Here is a 19,657-nt window from a genome sequence, read left to right on the forward strand (position 1 = left end):
ACACACAATGAGTTGCAGCTCCAGCAGCTCCATACAATGAGCACTCTCTGCTGCCGCAATATATGACAGCCAGCAGCAGCTGCTCAGCCCACTTGCACTTGGAGCCTCATTGCTATGACACCATCATTCATGTTTAGTACAGTGAGCCTCATCCTGGTTGAAACTGGTATAGCTGCACTGTGTTTCTAGCTGCATTATTTGTAATGAGACTTCATATGCTTGGAGAAATACAAGTTAAGTTATGCTTCTGTCTGTTGCATTAACTTGTTCACTAATCATTTCTGCTCCTGTCCAGCTTTCTCACGATGGCAGTTGCTACACCACTATGCAGTACACCACTCCTTACCTTTGTGTATGAAGTCACACACAACACAGGAAGAGGGGATGATACAAACCTTGAAAATTCAGATGCTCAAAGCAACAAGGGCACAGCCACAGAAATGAGATTAACAATGTTTCTCAATACTTACTGCATGGACTTTATTCACCACCACAACCAACTCTGTCCTCAACAATACTCATACCGACATATGCATGAGAGGTCTGGAAATGATAGGAAGAGAGGAGAGCAGAATCCAAGCCAGTAAAACGAAATCCTAAGAAGTATGTTAAGGAAAACAAGGAGAGACTGTGTGAGAAATGAGAGCAGAAAAGTTGAATGATAGAACTAAGACAGTAGGTTAAAATGGTTTGGACATGTACAGTAAAGAGAATGGTAGAGGGAAGAATACCAAAATGAATTATGGAGGCCAAGTCTGATAGCAAGACGAAGATTCAAGAGCAAGATGAATTGACCAGATTAAGACCACTTTAAGAAGGGGGAATCTGGACTGGAGAAAAACAGTTGTAGAACAAGAAGAATAGTGGAAGTGGAGAAGTACCATAAATGTCCCAATGCAGCCTGATGCTGGATAAATGAGAAACAAAAACAATGAAGAGTATGAAGTTTATTGAAGGAAATATGTTCGTCACAATACTTCACAGCCACCAGCTCCAAGCCCCACAACGCAGAAGCACCAGGAAGACCTAATGGATGCCTTCACAGGTTCACTAGTATCTCATGGGCACCTTAATCTGAGCACAGCAAGATAGCCATCACTCTAGCTGGGTTCCAGTAGTGACCTTCAGCCAGAAAGGTCACACTATGTGTATTATCACAACTAAAGTTGTGGACTTTATTCACCACCACACCCAACATTGTCCTCAACAAGTGTTTTCTCGGGTTGGATGACCTCAATGTGTTGTACAGTCAGCAACACATCACTATTGATGCCACCTCTCTATACACCAACATCCTTTATGCTCATGGCCTTGCTGCCATTGAACACTACCTCTCCCAATGTAATTCTTACTTCATATACGAGGGCAGTTCAATAAGTAATGCAACACTTTTTTTTCTAAAACAGGGGTTGTTTTATTCAGCATTGAAATACACCAGGTTATTCCCCAATCTTTTAGCTACACAACACTATTTTTCAACATAATCTCCATTCAATGCCACGGCCTTACGCCACCTTGAAATGAGGGCCTGTATGCCTGCACAGTACCATTCCACTGGTCGATGTCGGAGCCAACGTCGTACTGCATCAATAACTTCTTCATCATCCGCGTAGTGCCTCCCACGGATTGCGTCCTTCATTGGGCCAAACATATGGAAATCCGACGGTGCGAGATCGGGGCTGTAGGGTGCATGAGGAAGAACAGTCCACTGAAGTTTTGTGAGCTCCTCTCGGGTACGAAGACTTGTGTGAGGTCTTGCGTTGTCATGAAGAAGGAGAAGTTCGTTCAGATTTTTGTGTCTACGAACACGCTGAAGTCATTTCTTCAATTTCTGAAGAGTAGCACAATACACTTCAGAGTTGATCGTTTGACCATGGGGAAGGACATCGAACAGAATAACCCCTTCAGCGTCCCAGAAGACTGTAACCATGACTTTACCGGCTGAGGGTATGGCTTTAAACTTTTTCTTGGTAGGGGAGTGGGTGTGGCGCCACTCCATTGATTGCCGTTTTGTTTCAGGTTCGAAGTGATAAACCCATGTTTCATCGCCTGTAACAATCTTTGACAAGAAATTGTCACCCTCAGCCACATGACGAGCAAGCAATTCCGCACAGATGGTTCTCCTTTGCTCTTTATGGTGTTCGGTTAGACAACGAGGGACCCAGCGGGAACAAACCTTTGAATATCCCAACTGGTGAACAATTGTGACAGCACTACCAACAGAGATGTCAAGTTGAGCACTGAGTTGTTTGATGGTGATCCGTCGATCATCTCGAACGAGTGTGTTCGCACGCTCCGCCATTGCAGGAGTCACAGCTGTGCACGGCCGGCCCGCACGCGGGAGATCAGACAGTCTTGCTTGACCTTGCAGCGATGATGACACACGCTTTGCCCAATGACTCACCATGCTTTTGTCCACTGCCAGATCACCGTAGACATTCTGCAAGCGCCTATGAATATCTTAGATGCCCTGGTTTTCCGCCAAAAGAAACTCGATCACTGCCTGTTGTTTGCAACGCACATCCGTTACAGACGCCATTTTAACAGCTCCGTACAGCGCTGCCACCTGTCGGAAGTCAATGAAACTATACGAGACGAAGCGGGAATGTTTGAAAATATTCCACAAGAAATTTCCGGTTTTTTCAACCAAAATTGGCCGAGAAAAAAAATGTGTTGCGTTACTTATTGAACTGCCCTCGTACATTACCTCATTACTTATGCACATTACCGACTATATCCTGTTACACAATAACTTTTCCTGTGAAGGGAAAGTATGCTGTGGAATCAATGGCACAGTCACGGGCACCCGCATGGCACTCTCGTATGTCAGCTTGTTTATGGGTCATCTGTAGGAAACTTTCCTAGTTTCCTGTTCATTGACTTCCGTGGGAGTCAGCACAGACACAAACAAGGAAGGAGAGAAGTTGTGATGGCCAGTGGCAGGAACCCAAAATGATCTGTACATAACACTTTAAGATTAATTGAACACATTATTCTAAAAAGAAAAGAAACTTAACTTCTTGTGCCTCCTACATGCAATTACAGTCATCCACTACTACTACTCACAGAATGCAGGCTAAGTGTTTTCTTCCTATTACTCAGTGCTGATGCTCTCGAAGTTTGCGACCGAACCAGGCCAACCAGTGATGGGGGACTAATTAAATCAGTATTGACAGGTGGTGTGTGTCTTCCTGGAGGTGTGGCACTGCCCGCTCTTTCCATTGATGTGTGGATGAATGCCTTCCTGATGGCATTTTGTGGCGCTACACTGGCCAGTGTGCAGTCGATGGTTTAGGAATACATACTTCCCAAAACTCCCAACCCCTAGCCTGATTCAGATTCACTGATTGTATCTTCATGATCTGGACTCAGGACCAAGACAACCTATCCTCATTCCTTCACAACCTCAACCCTTCTCTCCCATTCACTTCACCTGATCCTATTCCACCCAATGCGCCACCTTCCTGGATATTGACCTCAACATCTCTGATGGCTCTAGCCACACTACTGCCCATATTAAATCCACTAACTACCAACAGTACTTGCATTTCGACAGATGTCATCTCTTCCACACCAAGAAATCACTCTCATACAACCTGGTCACCTGTGGGTGACACATTTGCTGTGGTGACAACTACCCCCCACCCCAACCTCAAACCTAGCCCACAAACAGATTTCCCATAACATGTCATCAAACATTACCAGTCTTTCCATCGTGACCAAAAATCAGCTACAAAGAAGCTTTATCTCATCACCCTGGACTGAAACAACTGAACCAATTCTTCATCAGGTCATTCATTATTATCTATCTCCATGCCCTGAAATGAGGGACACCTTACCCAATATCTTCGACACCTTTCCTAAAGTATGTTCCATTCCCAACCCAACACACACAGTATCCAACCACTTGTCACAGGGGTCATATCCCTGTAGAAAACCAAGATGCAAGACATGCCCACTCCATCCACCCAGCACTTCCTACTCCAGTCTGGTCACAGGTTTATCCTACACTATCAGAGGCCAGGTCATCCGTGAAAGCAACCTTGTCATATACCAACTCTGCTGCAAACACTAGACAGATTTTTATGTCAGTGTGACAACCAACCAGCTGTCCACTAGCCCGTGACAACCAACCAGCTGTCCACTAGCATGAATGGCCATTGTCAAACTCTTGCCAAGAACAATTGACCACCCAGTGGCACAACATACAGCTGAGTATAACATGCTCAATTTCAATGACTTCATCACAATCTAGGCTCTCTGGATACTTCCCTCCACCACCAGCTTCTCTGCACATGGGTGTTACCCTTGTAACACATCCTTCACTTCCATAAGTGTGCTGGCCTGGCCTAAATCTCCAGTAACCCAGTGTCCCACATCCTGTATCCAACAGTTTCCCCTTCCTCCATCCTACCACTTCTGCTAGTCTTTCTATGTTTTGGATTTAAGGTTCATGAAACAGGGCACAGCATTCAACCTGAAGGTGTGCCATCTTAAAGACTCTCTGTGACATATTTGTTCAAATTTTCTCACTAGTTTGAAGGAAAACAATTGATTTCAAAGCTCACATCACTTGCAAGGTGAAAGAGACTGATCCACTCACGAAGGCATGTAAATGTCTATTCCTAACAGTTAATGGGCCACTCCTCTGGTAGTTGGCATTTTGGCATGTTAGACTGTGGTGGTTTCAAAGTAACATTCAAAGCAAAGGCAGCATTGTAAATTTATCCCTTACAAACCCCATATGCACCCTTTGCAAAATTAGACAACAGCACTTTATTCAGTAAAGTTTACATCACAAAGGCATATTTTCAAATCCCCTTGTATGCAGCATCATAGCTGTTGCTAAATATGTCATATGGCCTATACCATTATAACTGCTACCACCACCACCACCACCTAAAAATGGATCCCTACCTTATAATCCTACCTGCTGACAAAGGCTTCACTACTGTTGTTTTAAACTGCAGTGATTACCCGGCAGAAGGGCTCCACCAGCTGTCAGACTCATCCACCCACAAGCCCTGTTACAGTGACCTCATTCCAGAAATTCAGCAGGATCTCCTGTCTTTCTTCAAATACTTAGGCCCATCCCATAACCTCTCTTCTCACCCCTACCACTCCCTGCATTCCCATCTTCTACATGCTTCCTAAAGTCCATAAACCTTTGCAGGACACCCCACTGTGGCTGGTTACTGTGCCCCCTCTGAGAGAATCTCTGCTCTCGTAGACCAACACTTTCAGCTTATTACTTGCAACCTACCCTCTGATACAAAAGATACCAACCATTTTCTCCACTAACTCTCCACAATTCCTGTTCCTTTACAACATGGTGACCTGCTCACTACTATCGATGCCACCTCCCTTTAAACTAACATCCCTAATGTCCATAGGCTTACTGCTATTGAACACTACCTTTCCCAACACCCAAAAGATTCCAGACCAACAACTTCCTTCCTAGTCACCATGACAATTAGATCCTCATCCACAATTACTTCTCCTTTGAAGGCATTAACCACAAAGAAAGTTGGGGTACCGCTATAGGCATTGCATAGCTCTATCCTATACCAGCCTAATCATGGGTCATCTAGAGGAATCCTTTCCAAACACCCAGAATCCCAAATCCCTCATCAGGTTCAGATTCATTAATGACTTCTTTGTGATCTGTATTGAGGGTGAGGATACCCTATCCTCATTACTTCAGAACCTGAACAGTTTCTCCCCCAATTCACTTCACCTGGTCTTATTCAAGCCACCTTCCTAGATGTTGACCTCCACCTCAAAGATAGCTACATCAGTACCCCCGTCCATATCAAACCTACTAATCACCAGTAATATCTCCACTTTGACAGCTGCCACTCATTCCTTACTAAGAACTCCCTTCCATACACAGTGTAGCCACCTGTGGCCATCATATCTGTAGTGACAAGTTGTACCTCTCGAAATATACTGAGGATCTCTCTGAGGTCTTCACAGACTGTAATTATCCTCCAAACCTTGTACAAAAACAGGTCTCCCATGCCTTATCTCTCCAGTCACCCACCATCTCCTGAAGTCCCACCATCCAGCCACAGAGGAGCATTCCCCTCGCGACTCAGTATCACCCAGGACTAGAGCAATTAAATCACATTCTCCACTAGGGTTTCGAATTCCTCTTGCTGTGCCCTGAAATGAGAAATGTCCTACCCAATATCCTTCCCACCCCTCCCACAGTGGTATTCCACCATCCACCAAACCTACACAATATCCTTGTCCATCCCTATACAACCCCTGCTCCCAATTCCTTGCCTCATCCCTCAAATCTCTGTAACAGACGTAGATCCAATACCTGTCCCATACATCATCCTCCCACCACCACCTACGCCAGTCTGGTCACAAGCATCACCTACCCCACCAAAGCCAGGGCTACCTGTGAAACAGGTCTTGTGATCTGAAAGTTGAGCTACAACCACTGTGCTGCATTCTACATGAGTATGACAACCATCAGGTTGCCTGGCCACATGAATGACCACCAACAAGAAGCAGCTGGACTACCCTGTTGCTGATCAAGCCACTCAACACAAAGTTCTTCATTTCAATGACTGCTTTACAGATTGTGCCATCTGGACCCTTCTTACAAACACTAGCATTTCTTAATTGTGCTGGTGGGAACTTTCCTTGCAATATATCCCACGTTCCTGTAACCCTCCTGGCCTCAACGTTGTTTAGTCATTGTCCTTACCCATCTAGCCCCTTTCCTGTTCCCATTACAGCAATACACAGCCCTCTATTCTACCATCCCACTTACTTCTCACCTTTTCTGCTACCCCCTCTTCCCTCTACCCCTGCCCTCAGTCTAACCTCCTGACTGCACCTAGCTGCCCTACCCTCTCTCCATCTCATCCATGTATGCTCCCACAAACAGCACTTTACCATCCCTCACCCATAACCTGCTATCCCCCCACCCCTGCCCAGCCTCCTCCTTACCCCCACCACCCCATTGCCTCTTCCTACATGTGCTGCTGCTTGCAGCTGGCATCAGCTGCCAGTGATTGTGGTTGTGCATGTGAGAGCTGCGATTGTGTGTGTGTGTGTGTGTGTGTGTGTGTGTGTGTGTGTGTGTGTGTTTTGTCTATTTTCAATGATTGTCTTGTCAACCAAAAGCTCGCTTCCTGACAACGTTTTTGCTGTGTCTCTCTGCAACCCAGCATGCCCACTATAAGGTGAGTAGCAACTATCCTTTTCATAATATTTTTATAGCTGCTTACCTTGTGGTATCTCTTCAGTCCCTGACATATTGCAGTGTTTTATGGATCACTTGTTCAAGATATTCTCAATTGTGCCTCATTGTTTAATGACATTTTGTCACAAGTGCAACCCCGGACGATCACCTTCACAATGATGAGATTTTGTTCCAGAGGTTTGTGGAAAATTGACTCAAATCCAATCCACACAAGTGTATTTTCGTAAAACCATCCCTAACCTATTTTGGATTCAAACTTTGGCAATTGGACTTGAAACATTTAAGAACTACCTTGTGGCTGTTACCTGTAAGGAAATGACGCCCTCTGTGGTTTTCTAGCAACTTACAGGGCTATCCAGACTGAAGACTGCAATGCAGTGAAATAGCTTTATGGTCTCCCATCTTTGCACTCTCTCGGATACACTTCACCACTGCCAGCACACATCTTCACCAAGGCCTCTCCCTTTGAGGTGGGCACCTTGGTGTGGGCCTGGCAGTTCTGGTACCACCTAACCCAGATCCATGAGATAATCTTCATTTGCTACAGGTCCATGATGTATACTGTGGCCTCTGCCCATAGATTTTGCAGCACAATTGAAATCAATTTTGACTCCACCACCATGGTCAGCAGCCAACAGCTTCTCTGCCCCAGTGGACCCTCTGGCCTCATGATGACTTATGTATCTCCCATCGAGCCTCAGCATTCCAAAGCGATGCCCGTGCACTTCGACCTGTCACTTTTCCCAGAGACAACTCCTTCATACCACGCACTGCCTGCATCTTTTCCCCCAGCAGTCATGCTGGGTGGGGGAAGGAGACAGCGGGGGATGATATAGTGGCACCGCCTACAGTGACCATGGAAACCAAACAGCTCTCATGTCATTACCGAAAAATTCTGTGGTGACATTACTCAGCAAGTTCTTGTCATTAGAAGCACCCTCTGACAGAAACATGGGACCATTTGGCATACAAGTTTACCCATGGTTGGTCTGCATCGGTTGTGAAGCAATCTGTGGAGTGTGCAGTGAATGTGTAACTGGTTTGGCTTAGGTGTTAATATTGTGGATTTTATTTGCCATATGCAAAACTTTGATATGGCATGGACCCAGCTTTACTTTGGAATACGGACTTGTGTTAGCTTGCACTGTTTCTGGTAAGGATCCTGTGTATACACCTCTTGTTGTAAATAAATAAGAGCAAGTCTCCTTAGTTTATTCATAACTCATCTCTTACATAAGTATCTGCCTAAATTTGTCTGTTGAGCTGAAGTGATTTCCAATGACATTTGATAAGCATGACCCACCTGCTGATATTTCACTTACTCTTCTAGTTCCTATATTGATAGTAGAAGTTCATTCTTTTTGTTTATGAGGCTTCTTAAGATTTGATGAAAGGTGCTCATTGGGTACTTTTCCAGACCCATTGCTTTGTCCAAGATGTACTTTGTGGTCTCACTAGTAGCTCATCTAACTGTGACTATATTTACTTTGCACTTACATCTTACACAGTACTTTACTCTAAAAATGTTTTGTGAAAATATTGGAAACAACTAGAACAGGATGGGTAATGCTTTGGCCAGAATGGATGCTTCTTTAAATTAGCTGTGTAATTCACCCCTTCCTAGATGCATTAAAATGTGAGTCACATCCATGTGTGGATGCCTGTCCTGTCTGACCATTTCTCTAAGTTCTGCATTAATATTTTCAAAAGTTCATCCAGGGTTACTTGTACTGCTCAAAGAGTGAGATAAAATAAATGGAAATGTCGTGTGGCTAGGGCCTCCCGTCGGGTAGACCGTTCGCCTGGTGCAGGTCTTTCACTTTGACGCCACTTCGGCGACCTGCGTGTCGATGGGGATGAAATGATGATGATTAGGACAACACAACACCCAGTCCCTGAGCGGAGAAAATCTCCGACCCAGCCGGGAATCGAACCCGGGCCCTTAGGATTGACAGTCTGTCACGCTGACCACTCAGCTACCGGGGCGGACAAAGAGTGAGATGATCTTTACAACATTAGTGTGATCAACTAGTACATATAAAAGGTGTTGAACATATATGCCATTGTAGAAATATTAGGTTTAAAATATAGTAACCAACTAAGCAGAAAAACTAGTTCTCAGTTTATGAAATCATTTATTGTAAGAAACAAACCACTTTTTGATGGTGTTGGTAAGGCACTCATAATTCTTTCCATCTGGTTGATTGTCGATGATCCAGGAAATAGAGGTTTTCCCAAAAGCATCTCAGCCAGTATGCATCCCAAGCTCCACATGTCTATACCATGTGTGTATCTGTAGAACAAAGTTATCGTCAAATGCAGAACTGGTAGATCTAGAATGAAATATAAATACCTAAATGAGGATACATATTACTCAATAAATATATTTTTGAATTTCATTGTTGCAATTGGTTCTAGCCCATCAACCACTTTCGCATAGTGATCCACAGTGAGTCACAATAGAGTACAATATCAACTCAATAACATGTGGTTGGTAGTCAAAAGTAATGCAGAACATAGTGCAGCTTCCTAAACAACTCCTAAAATGGTTACCCATAAAATTAAGTCACTGCTTAATGAGAAAATAATAACAATAATAATAATAATAAATAAAATAATCCATGGAAATGATTAACTGCTTACTCATATTTAATGTGCTGGTTTAGCAAATATCTTGGAATAATGTCAACCGATTGAGCTACATTTATTTTTTGCTAGAACTCGTGCTCCCTCAATCTTATCTTCCCCTGCAAGTCATTTTCTTGGACTGATTACAAAATGGGGAAAGTGTGATCAGAGGGAGAATGAAGCAAGGCTGCTGTCTCTCCGCTCTGCTCTTTCAGACATACCTTGAAGAAATTATTGAGAAGTGCTCAACTGGAAAAAATGTAGTTTGTGTTGAAGGAAAAAGAATAGCATGTATATTATTTGCAGTTGATATGGTGTTACTAGCAGGAAGTGAAAGTAGTGCAAACAAAATGTTAAAAGACCTGAAAGAAAAATATGGTATGAAGATAAATAAGAAAAAAGAAACAAAGAGAGTGGTGGTTGGCAAAGGAAATAAAATAGCTAATATTAAGAAACAGCAAATTAAAATTTTCCAAGTGACAGCTATCAAATACCTAGAAAATATAATAATGGAAGATCAAAGATGCCATCAGGATACCAAAGCTTTAATTGCAGTAGATATGGAAGCTGTCAATAAAAAGACAAAGTTATTATGTGGGAAGCTAGATAAAGAGCTCAGGAAAAGACTAGGTAGTGTGGCACTCCATGCAGTTGGAAAGTCGAAACATAGTTATTGAGAAAAAGAGGACAACAGGAGGTTGCAAGCATCTGAGATGTGCGTGTGAAGGAGGACGGTATAGCGCCCCAGTGCTATACTACGAAAACACTTAAAAAACAGTATTTATAAAGAAAGGACATTTAAAAATTGAATAATATATTTTTATCATGTAGCCGTAAAATAATAATTTCTCTGGGTAGGTTTCGATTGCAAAGGAATAATTTATAACAAAATGATCTAAAGAGATGACAAGATACGCTCTTTTGTTAATTTTTTTTAATCGTCTTCACTTCTTCTCTTGTCTTGATTGTGTATAAACGGACATCTTGCGAGTGCTGGCAAATGTAAGCATATTTGTATGGGTTAAGCATGTAATATATTCATTTAATATTATTGTGCACTTTTAATTTGTAAGAGGTGATCCCGATTTCATGTCCGCCTTCCTTGAATTAACCTGCATTCAAGTAATTGACAGTTCAACAATCGCAGCGGCCGATGCAGCCAACGACGCCATTACGTGGCGATATTAACTGATGAAAAATTAGCGGAAGCAGAAAACTCGCCCGCTATTAACATAATATTAATTTTTCTCCACAGCCGCCCGACGTTGCAGAAAATACGTAGCTTTAAGATTCTTATTTTCAGTACCATAGCCGACAGCCAGAGCCAGGACTCCGACTACGTGGCAATGATTAACGGAGGTAAGAAAAATACTCTCGCGCGTGTGTGGGTCGCAGTTGTAATTAATAACTAAAGATCTTTTGCTTTAAAGTGAACTGACTAGCCGAGGAAATTAATATGAAAAGTTTATTACACTGTTCAACTTATATGCTTATGTTTTAAGATTCAGCGAGTCTAACATTCATTAACATAACAAATAATTTGAGATTAATATTGTTAAAAAAAAGGAGAACTTCAGGAAAGCATTTAATCATACATCAAAATTAAATGAAATATCATTTTTATTAAGGCCCACCACGTAAGTCGGCAACAATCAAAAAATAATAATAACAATAATAATATATTAAATTACGATGGACGCGAGAACGGAAAGGATTAGTCGAGTGCTGAGAGTGACTAATGAATAGGTGCTGGAAATAATAGTGAAGAGAAGAAAACTATTGGAAGTTATAAGTAAAAGAAAAAACTGGCTTGTTCACATGTTGTGATGCAACTGTTTGACAGTGAATGCATTGGAAAGTTTAATGTCTGCATTAAGAATGAAAGACAGGAAAAGGTGCAAGATGGTGGATGACATTAATGTGCGAGACTGTGAAACTAGGATTGTGTATGACAATCATAAATGCATTTTGCTTCATACCATTAACGAATTGATTGAAAAATATAAGAAAAAATTAGGTAAGAGAGTCAAGTGTGTGAAAGTATACGCTCCACATCATCGGCAGAAAACGTTAACTGCATGGAGGAAAAAACAAACGAATATTATTGCAAAGGGACAAGTATCAAAGGAATCATGTGTAAAATGTAAAACAGCTGTGCAAAAGCAGACCCAAAGAAAAAACTGTGGCTGTGTTTGAAGTGTTGTGTCCCAAATTAAGCCTACAAGAAAGAAGCAAAGAAGAAATTGTTTCTGTACTAACCACAGATGTACAAATATGGAAACACGAATACAAAAAGTTGCAACTTTCCAAAATGCACACTATTCACCAGGAAAGTCCAACAAACTGTAGTGTAATTTCAGCAGACAAGATGAACTACACCATTACTAATCTCGAAAGTAGCTCCGGTAAGATAAACGACTGTGACACACAGCATCAAGAAAAAAGAAGATGCCTTAATTGATACTACAAAAGTTATTGAGCTTCGAAATTGACAAAAGAAAAGGTCGTACAAAAATTTTATGCTCCAATTTTTAATGAAGATTCACAAGTATCTGCCCTCCATTCTGAAACCCATAACAATGTACAGCCCCAATGTGTCAGAATATGAAAAAGTAACAAAGTTTATTGTCATTGCTGACATCACAGTAGTGAGATTGCTACTTGGATCAATGACAAAAATGATGGAAATGCAACAGCATTTGTTAAGACTGTTGCTCCTGTGTCTGAAACAGGAAAACTCGTCTACTTGCCTGAAGTCATTAATTTAACTCATAATGATTTTTGTGTTGTTTGGAGGAGCAAATGATGTACTTAAAAATGAAAGCCACTGACAAGTTAAAAAAGTGTTTAGGATGCTTGACTCATATAAATGTCCTGTTAATGACCATTCCACACTGATATGATCTTCCTCTGTGGTCATGTGTAAAAAAAAAAAAAAAAAAAAAAAAAAAAAAAAAAAAAAAAAAAAAAAAAAAAAAGAGGTAAGTGCTGCAAATGTGCTGCTCTCGAAAATGCGCACACAGTATGAAAATACAGAAACTGTATAGGACATATATTTCATACTACACATGGACCACATTTAAATGGAGAGGGGAAGCAGCTTGTGATGAAAAAATAAACAGATGTGTCACCAAGAAATCAGAGATAAGACATAGAAAATAAAAAAAAAAAAAAAAGATCCATCTTTACATCACCTCCATTCACCAAAAAATCAATTATGTCCCTCTTATGCACAAGTGATCCACAGCTCACTGCAAGAAAATATTTGGACTTCAACAATTCAGAAGAAGACTCTACACTTGCACACAAATGATTTTTTTGTGGACAAATCCTTACCAAGCAAGAATGAGGTTAGTGGTGTAATAAAAATGCCCTTAGGGAACTCTAATATTAATGTAAAAATCAGTACTGGTAATCAAATAAATTGCACCAACAAAGTCTTTCTAAAATTACCAAATATGCAGCAACCAGTCGCAAAATCATGTTTTATTATTCACTTTTGCAAATTGATTTTAACGGATTAACAGCCATCATTGGTGCTTTCAACCAATATGGGCCCTGAGTAGTAACACTGTCTTAAGCAAAGGTCTTTCTGTTTGCCATCAAAATATTCAATCAATAACAAACAAAACTTTAAATGTAAAGATTTTACTAAATACAGAACTCCACTTCACCAGTGTTCTGGGCATTACAGGGTCTGGCTAGATATTAACTGAATTGTCTCTTTTTCTATACCAGGGTACATACTAGCAAATTGCTTCTGGAGAAACAGTTATAAAAATGGAGGTACTTTAATTTTCATCAAGCAAGTTCTAAAACATAAATCTATTAATAAGTTTCAGTATCTCAATGCAGAAAGGACCTCTGAGCTGGCTCTTATTGAAGTCAGTGTGGCAAATATAGTGGCAGGAATTTATCTCTCCCCAAATGGAAATTTTGAGTCAATCCTAAATAAGCTTGAATCTGTACTAAATAGGCTCCATCTAGACAAGAAATCAATAGTGCTGTGTGGGGACTTCATTAATGATTTTCTTGGGAGTAGCAAAAGAAAGAGCTACTGCTCAACCTTACAGTTACTATCAAATGAAAACTGAAAAGTGTCCCCTAAAATAGAAAATCTCACTCTGAACCATGACAACAAGAGTGTAACTGATTCTCAACACATCACAAATCTTTTCAGGTGTTACCCCGCAGATATCACAAATAATTTAACTATCAGTGACAAAACAGATACTACAAAGTGCAGTCATGTTCCTCTTCAATCTATGTTTGTGGAACAATTCCAGATGAAATCATCCATGTTGTATCAACTCTCAAGAAAATGTCACCAGGAACTGATGATATTCCTGACTGCACCAAAAAGCAATGTATTACAAAAATTTCACTGCATGTTGCAGATATAGTAAATTCATCTTTTCTAACAGGCATATTTTCAGATTGTTTAAAAATTGCTAAAGTGGTCCCTATTCATAAGAAAGGTGACAAATGAAATATAGAAAGGTATAGACCAATTGCCTTATAAGGCTTCAGTAAAATCATAGAAAAATGAGAGAATGGCTGCTCTCATAGACCAACACCTTCAGGCTATTACCCGGGACCTATCCTCCTATATAAAATATGCCAACCATTTCCTTGACCAACCCTTCACAGTTACTGTCCCTTTACCACACGGTGCCCTGCTCATCACTACTGATGCCACTTCCCTGTACACTAACATCCCTAATGTTCATGGCCTTACTGCTATTAAACACTGCCTTTCCAGATGCCCTATGGATTCCAAACCAACAACCTACTTCTTAGTCTACATGACGAACTATATCCTCACCCACAATTACTTCTCCTTTGAAGGCATTACCTACAAACAAATCCACAGTATGGCTACGGGCACCCGCATGGCACTATCCTATGCTAACCTATACATGAGCCATCTAGAGGAATTCTTCCTAAAAACCCAGAATCCTAAAGCCCTCACCTGGTTCAGATTCACTGATGACATCTTTGCTATCTGGATTGAAGGTGAGGACACCTTATTCACATTCCTCCAGAACATCAACAACTCCTCCCCCATTTGCTTCACCTGGTCCTACTCAACCCAACAAGCCACCTTCCTAGATGTTGACCTTCACCTCAGAGATGGCTACATCAGTACCTCCGTCCATATCAAACCTACTAACCACCAGCAATACCTCCACTTCGGCAGCTGCCACCCATTCCATACCAAGAAGTCCCTTCCGTACAGCCTAGCCACCCGTGGTCATTGCATCTGCAGTGATGAGCAGTCCCTCTCAAAATATACCGAGGGTCTCACTGAAGCCTTCAATGACCACAATTATCCTCCCATCCTTGTACAAAAACAAATCTCCCAGGCCTTATCTTTCCAGTCTCCCACCACCTCCCAAAGTACCACAGTCCGGCCACAGAGGAGTATTCCCCTCGTAACTCAGTACCATCCAGGACTGGAGCAACTGAATTACATTGAAACCTGTACTTATTTTTTAAAAATTCAAACTAATTTAATGATGTTTTCAACTTTGTAATTATGATACTTAGGAAAAATCTGTTAAATATCCGTAATACTTATTGTGTATATCCATAATACGTTTTGTGCATAAGGCATAGTTCACGATCTAAAATTGTTTATCATGGGCACGTACTTTTTTTTGGGTAATAAGTTCTTGTACACTACTTATGTACTATGTGTATGTAATTTGTTTGCTGTTTGTATATGTTTGTCAATTTATTATGTGTATGTGTTGTTATGTGTTACATGTAATCAAATGACAAATCCTATATCACATGTGTGATCTATTGAATGCTAAATAAATAAATAAATAAATAAATAAATTCTCTGCCAGGGTTTTGATTACCTCTCATCATGCACCCAAATGAGAAATGTCCTGCCCACTATCATTCCCTCCCCTCCTACCGAGGTATTCCACCGTCCACAGAACCTACACAATATACTCGTCCATCCTTACACAACCCCTGCTCCCAACCTCTTACTTCATGGCTCATACCCCTGCAATAGACCTAGATGCAAGACCTGTCCCATACATCCTCCTACCACCACCTACTCCAGTCCAGTCACTAACATCACCTATCCCATCAAAGGCAGGACTACCTGTGAAACCAGTCATGTGATTTACAAGCTAAGCTGCAACCACTGTGCTTCCATCTATGTAGGCATCACAACCAACAAGCTGTCTGTCCACATGAATGGCCACTGACAAACTGTGGCCAAAAAACAAGTGGACCACCTTGTTGCTGAACATGCTGCCAAACATTACATCCCTCATCTCAATGACTGCTTCACAGCCTGTGCCACATGGATCCTTCCCACCAACACCACCTTTTCTGAATTGTGCAGGTGGGAACTTTCCCTGCAATACATCCTACATTCCCGTAACCCTCCTGGCCTCAACCTTCGTTAGTCACTGTCCTCACCCATCCAGCCCCCTCCCTGTTCCCATTCCAGCACTACACAGCCCTCATTTCACCACCACACCCAGTCTTTTAATTGTTTTTTATTTCTCTCCTTTCCGCTACTTACTCCCTCCCCTCTCCACAGCTTCTCTCCTGCCCTCCATCTAAACTGCAACACTTCACTGTCCACCACTCCCACCATACTATCCCCCCCCCCCTCCATGCCCCAACCTCCTCGTGTACCCCCACCCAGTCACCACTCCCATCATGCACTGGTGCTGCTGCTCCCAGTGTGGTTTCAGTTCTCTGAGACTGCAGACATGTTTGCAAGTTGCATCTGCGTGCGTGCATGTGTGTGTGTGTGTGTGTGTGTGTGTGTGTGTGTGTGTGTGTGTGTCTTCTGCTGACAAAGGCCATAATGGCCAAAAGCTATAATTGTGTGAATCTTTTTGTTGTGCCTATCGCGACTCAACATCTCCGCTATATGGTAAGTAGCAACTTTCCTTCTCTGGTATTGTTACATTCCATCCTGGATTTTCCATTGTTTGGTTAAAAATTTATTTATAATAGATTAATGAAATTTTTAGAGAAAAACATACTTCTCACTGATACACAGCATGGATTCAGGAAAAACAAATCAACAACTAGTGCTATCTACAAATTTATACACAATGCCATGCAAACAGTGGGCAAAAAAGAAAGTGGCACTGGCATTTTTTAGACTTATGCCTTTGACATACTGGACCACAATGTACCGTTGGACAGGCTCCAAGCATATGGCATTAGAGGCACTGCACTTAAATGGTTCACATTGCACCTGACAAACAGGAAACAGAAAATATAAATAAAACATGAACTAAAGGAAAATACCTGGATATGTTTATAATTTCTAAAATGAGGAGCCCCTCATGGATTCACAGTTGTGCCAATCCTCTTTCTCCTGTATATCCATGACTTAGATTTAAATTTTGAGTCACAAACAAATACTTTTTTTGCAGATGACATGTGCATCCTTATTACAAGAAACACCCCAAGTCAGCTCCAGACAACTGCAAATAAAACTACAGCACAGCTGAATAGACAGTTTGAGAGGGTTAAGCTACTGATAAACACCAAAAATCAACATGCCCAAATTTCTGTTTAAAAAGTGATGTATGCAACACCAGTGTGACAATAAGCACCAACAAAATTTCATCTTCTCTGGAAACAATGTTTTTAGGCACATGACTTCAAAATAACTTAAAATGGCATACACATATTGTGCTGGCATAAGCTGTCACCATTACACCAGTTGACAAAAATGTAGCAGATCGATAGTAGGTGCTGGATCAAGTGCGCCTATCAGGAGAGAGGCCAAATACAGACTTGCAAGCAACATGCTGCCAAAACCCTCTCAACCACAAGTATTTAGATTGCTGCCTCTGACCAGAGGGCTCAGTCTCACCAGCACAATCAATCAGTCAGCCACTCAGTCTCAGTCACCAGCTCACAGATGGACTGACTTCACTCACTACTCCAAGCTGGCATTTGCTGTCATTCATTCACAGAGTAGCACAGTTCAGCACAGGCTATGCCAGTACATAACATCCAGATTTGTGTCTATAGCAAGACTGCCGATATTGTCTGCAAGTACTGAACCTGTACCATGGCACACAGACCCTATTTAAGATAAGTAGCTCTCTGTTCATGTAAATAAAGAACCTTGTTAATCCACGTGGCCATTTATGTTGTAGAAAGAGGATACTGGCCACCAAACAACATCTTCTCCCTTGATCGCTCATAGTGGTAGACTGCTTTAGCAAGTTTCCATTTGTAGTGCCTATGGCTTCTACCAAATCATGCAGCACCATTCAAGTGTTGTCCTCCATATTTTTCACTGACAGTTTGCCAGAAGTGCTCGTGTCAGACAACAGACCATAGTTCACTTCATGTGACTTTGAACAGTTTTGTGAACGAAATGGCCCTCATCATCTAACAAGTGCTCTGTTTCACCCATAGTCCAATGGAGAAGCAGAACACTTAGTACCCACACATGGGAATAGGTGCTGTAGCTCTTTCTCACTTCCCATCACTCCCACCCATGAGACCCATGAGGCGGAACTTCTGCATGGCCCCCGCCATTAGATGCTGCTACACTTGCTACAACCATCACAGCATCTGGTGCCATCAATGGTCCACAAGTATCACTTTGTGCCCCACAATCTTATTTTTTTTCAGGGTATATGGTAACCATGGGCACTGGGAAAGAGGTATGATCCAGGAATGCATTGGCTCTTTTATGTACTTGATTGCAGGCCCAGATGGTTTTCAGTGCCACCACCAGAATCACATTTATGCATGTCATTTTCCCCATGATTCTGCAGCATTTCTTCCCCCAGATTCAGGGCTTCAAGGGACATCGCGGCCTTCGCAACCACCCACTGGTGCCATGAGGGAACCCCAGGAGGAGTGGATCAATGACGCACCCTCGCCCCTGCCGTCCCCCCCTCTCCGACCCAATAGACCTGGACCCAGCACCACCATCGACAGGACAATCAATTGCTCCAGGACACACCCTCAGGCCTAGATGTGTGCCCTAGCAGTGGTTTTCAGGAGGATGTTCCTGTTGCCTCGCAAGCCAGATGATGGGTGCAGTCGGAAGAACGGCCCCTGCCGTCCCCTCCTCTCCGACCCAATAGACCTGGACCCACCACCGCCATCGACAGGACAATCAATTGCTCCAGGACACACCCTCAGGCCTAGATGTGTGCCCCAGCAGCGGTTTTCAGGAGGATGTTCCTGTTGCCTTGCAAGCCAGATGATGGGTGCAGTCGGAAGAACGTCTTCGTCCACAGTCATGGCTCACTGCCAAGCACATTGCCAAGTTCATCATGTTCAAGGTATCGTAAAGTTACAATACTTTCTTTTGATTGCAGGGCCCCCAGTGTTCAGGTTAATACAAAAACTATTCCCAACCACGTATCCAAATAAACTTGCCTATGACCAAGTAATCACTGCATTAACTCGGTACTATGACCAGCTAGCCCAAGTTGCTGTCCCTAGATATCAGTTCTTTCACTTGCAGAAAAAAACAGAGCAGACATACCACCAATGGTACACAGAATTAACAGTGATGACTATTAGGAAGCATAAATTTAAGTGTAGTTGCGGCAACTTTTACAGTAATCTCATGATACGTGATGCTATAACGTTCAATCTCCCAGATAGTAGAGTATGGGAACAGGTCTTACAGTACTATGATCCATCACTTTCCCAAGTATTTTAAATCTTAGAGCAATATGATCTGGGTGCCATAGTGGCTGATAAGTTTGACCAGGCATGATTTGTTGGGTCAAGTCGCCCCTTGCTTGTGACCGCCCCAAGCAGCCGCAACAACAAGCGTGG

General features: G+C 42.2%; 1 protein-coding gene across 2 annotated transcripts in view; it reads right to left on the reverse strand.

The window, feature by feature from the left end:
• Positions 1-19,657, reverse strand: part of LOC124619554 (mitogen-activated protein kinase 15-like) — a 192,257-nt gene that overhangs the window by 63,807 nt on the left and 108,793 nt on the right. For both annotated transcript variants that reach the window (XM_047146032.1, XM_047146033.1), the window contains one exon: positions 9,376-9,515. In XM_047146032.1, coding sequence (XP_047001988.1) covers positions 9,376-9,515 — 140 coding nt within the window. The remainder of the gene's footprint in view (positions 1-9,375; positions 9,516-19,657) is intronic.

The sequence above is a fragment of the Schistocerca americana genome, chromosome 6 (assembly GCF_021461395.2).
Source record: "Schistocerca americana isolate TAMUIC-IGC-003095 chromosome 6, iqSchAmer2.1, whole genome shotgun sequence".
Taxonomy (NCBI): domain Eukaryota; kingdom Metazoa; phylum Arthropoda; class Insecta; order Orthoptera; family Acrididae; genus Schistocerca; species Schistocerca americana.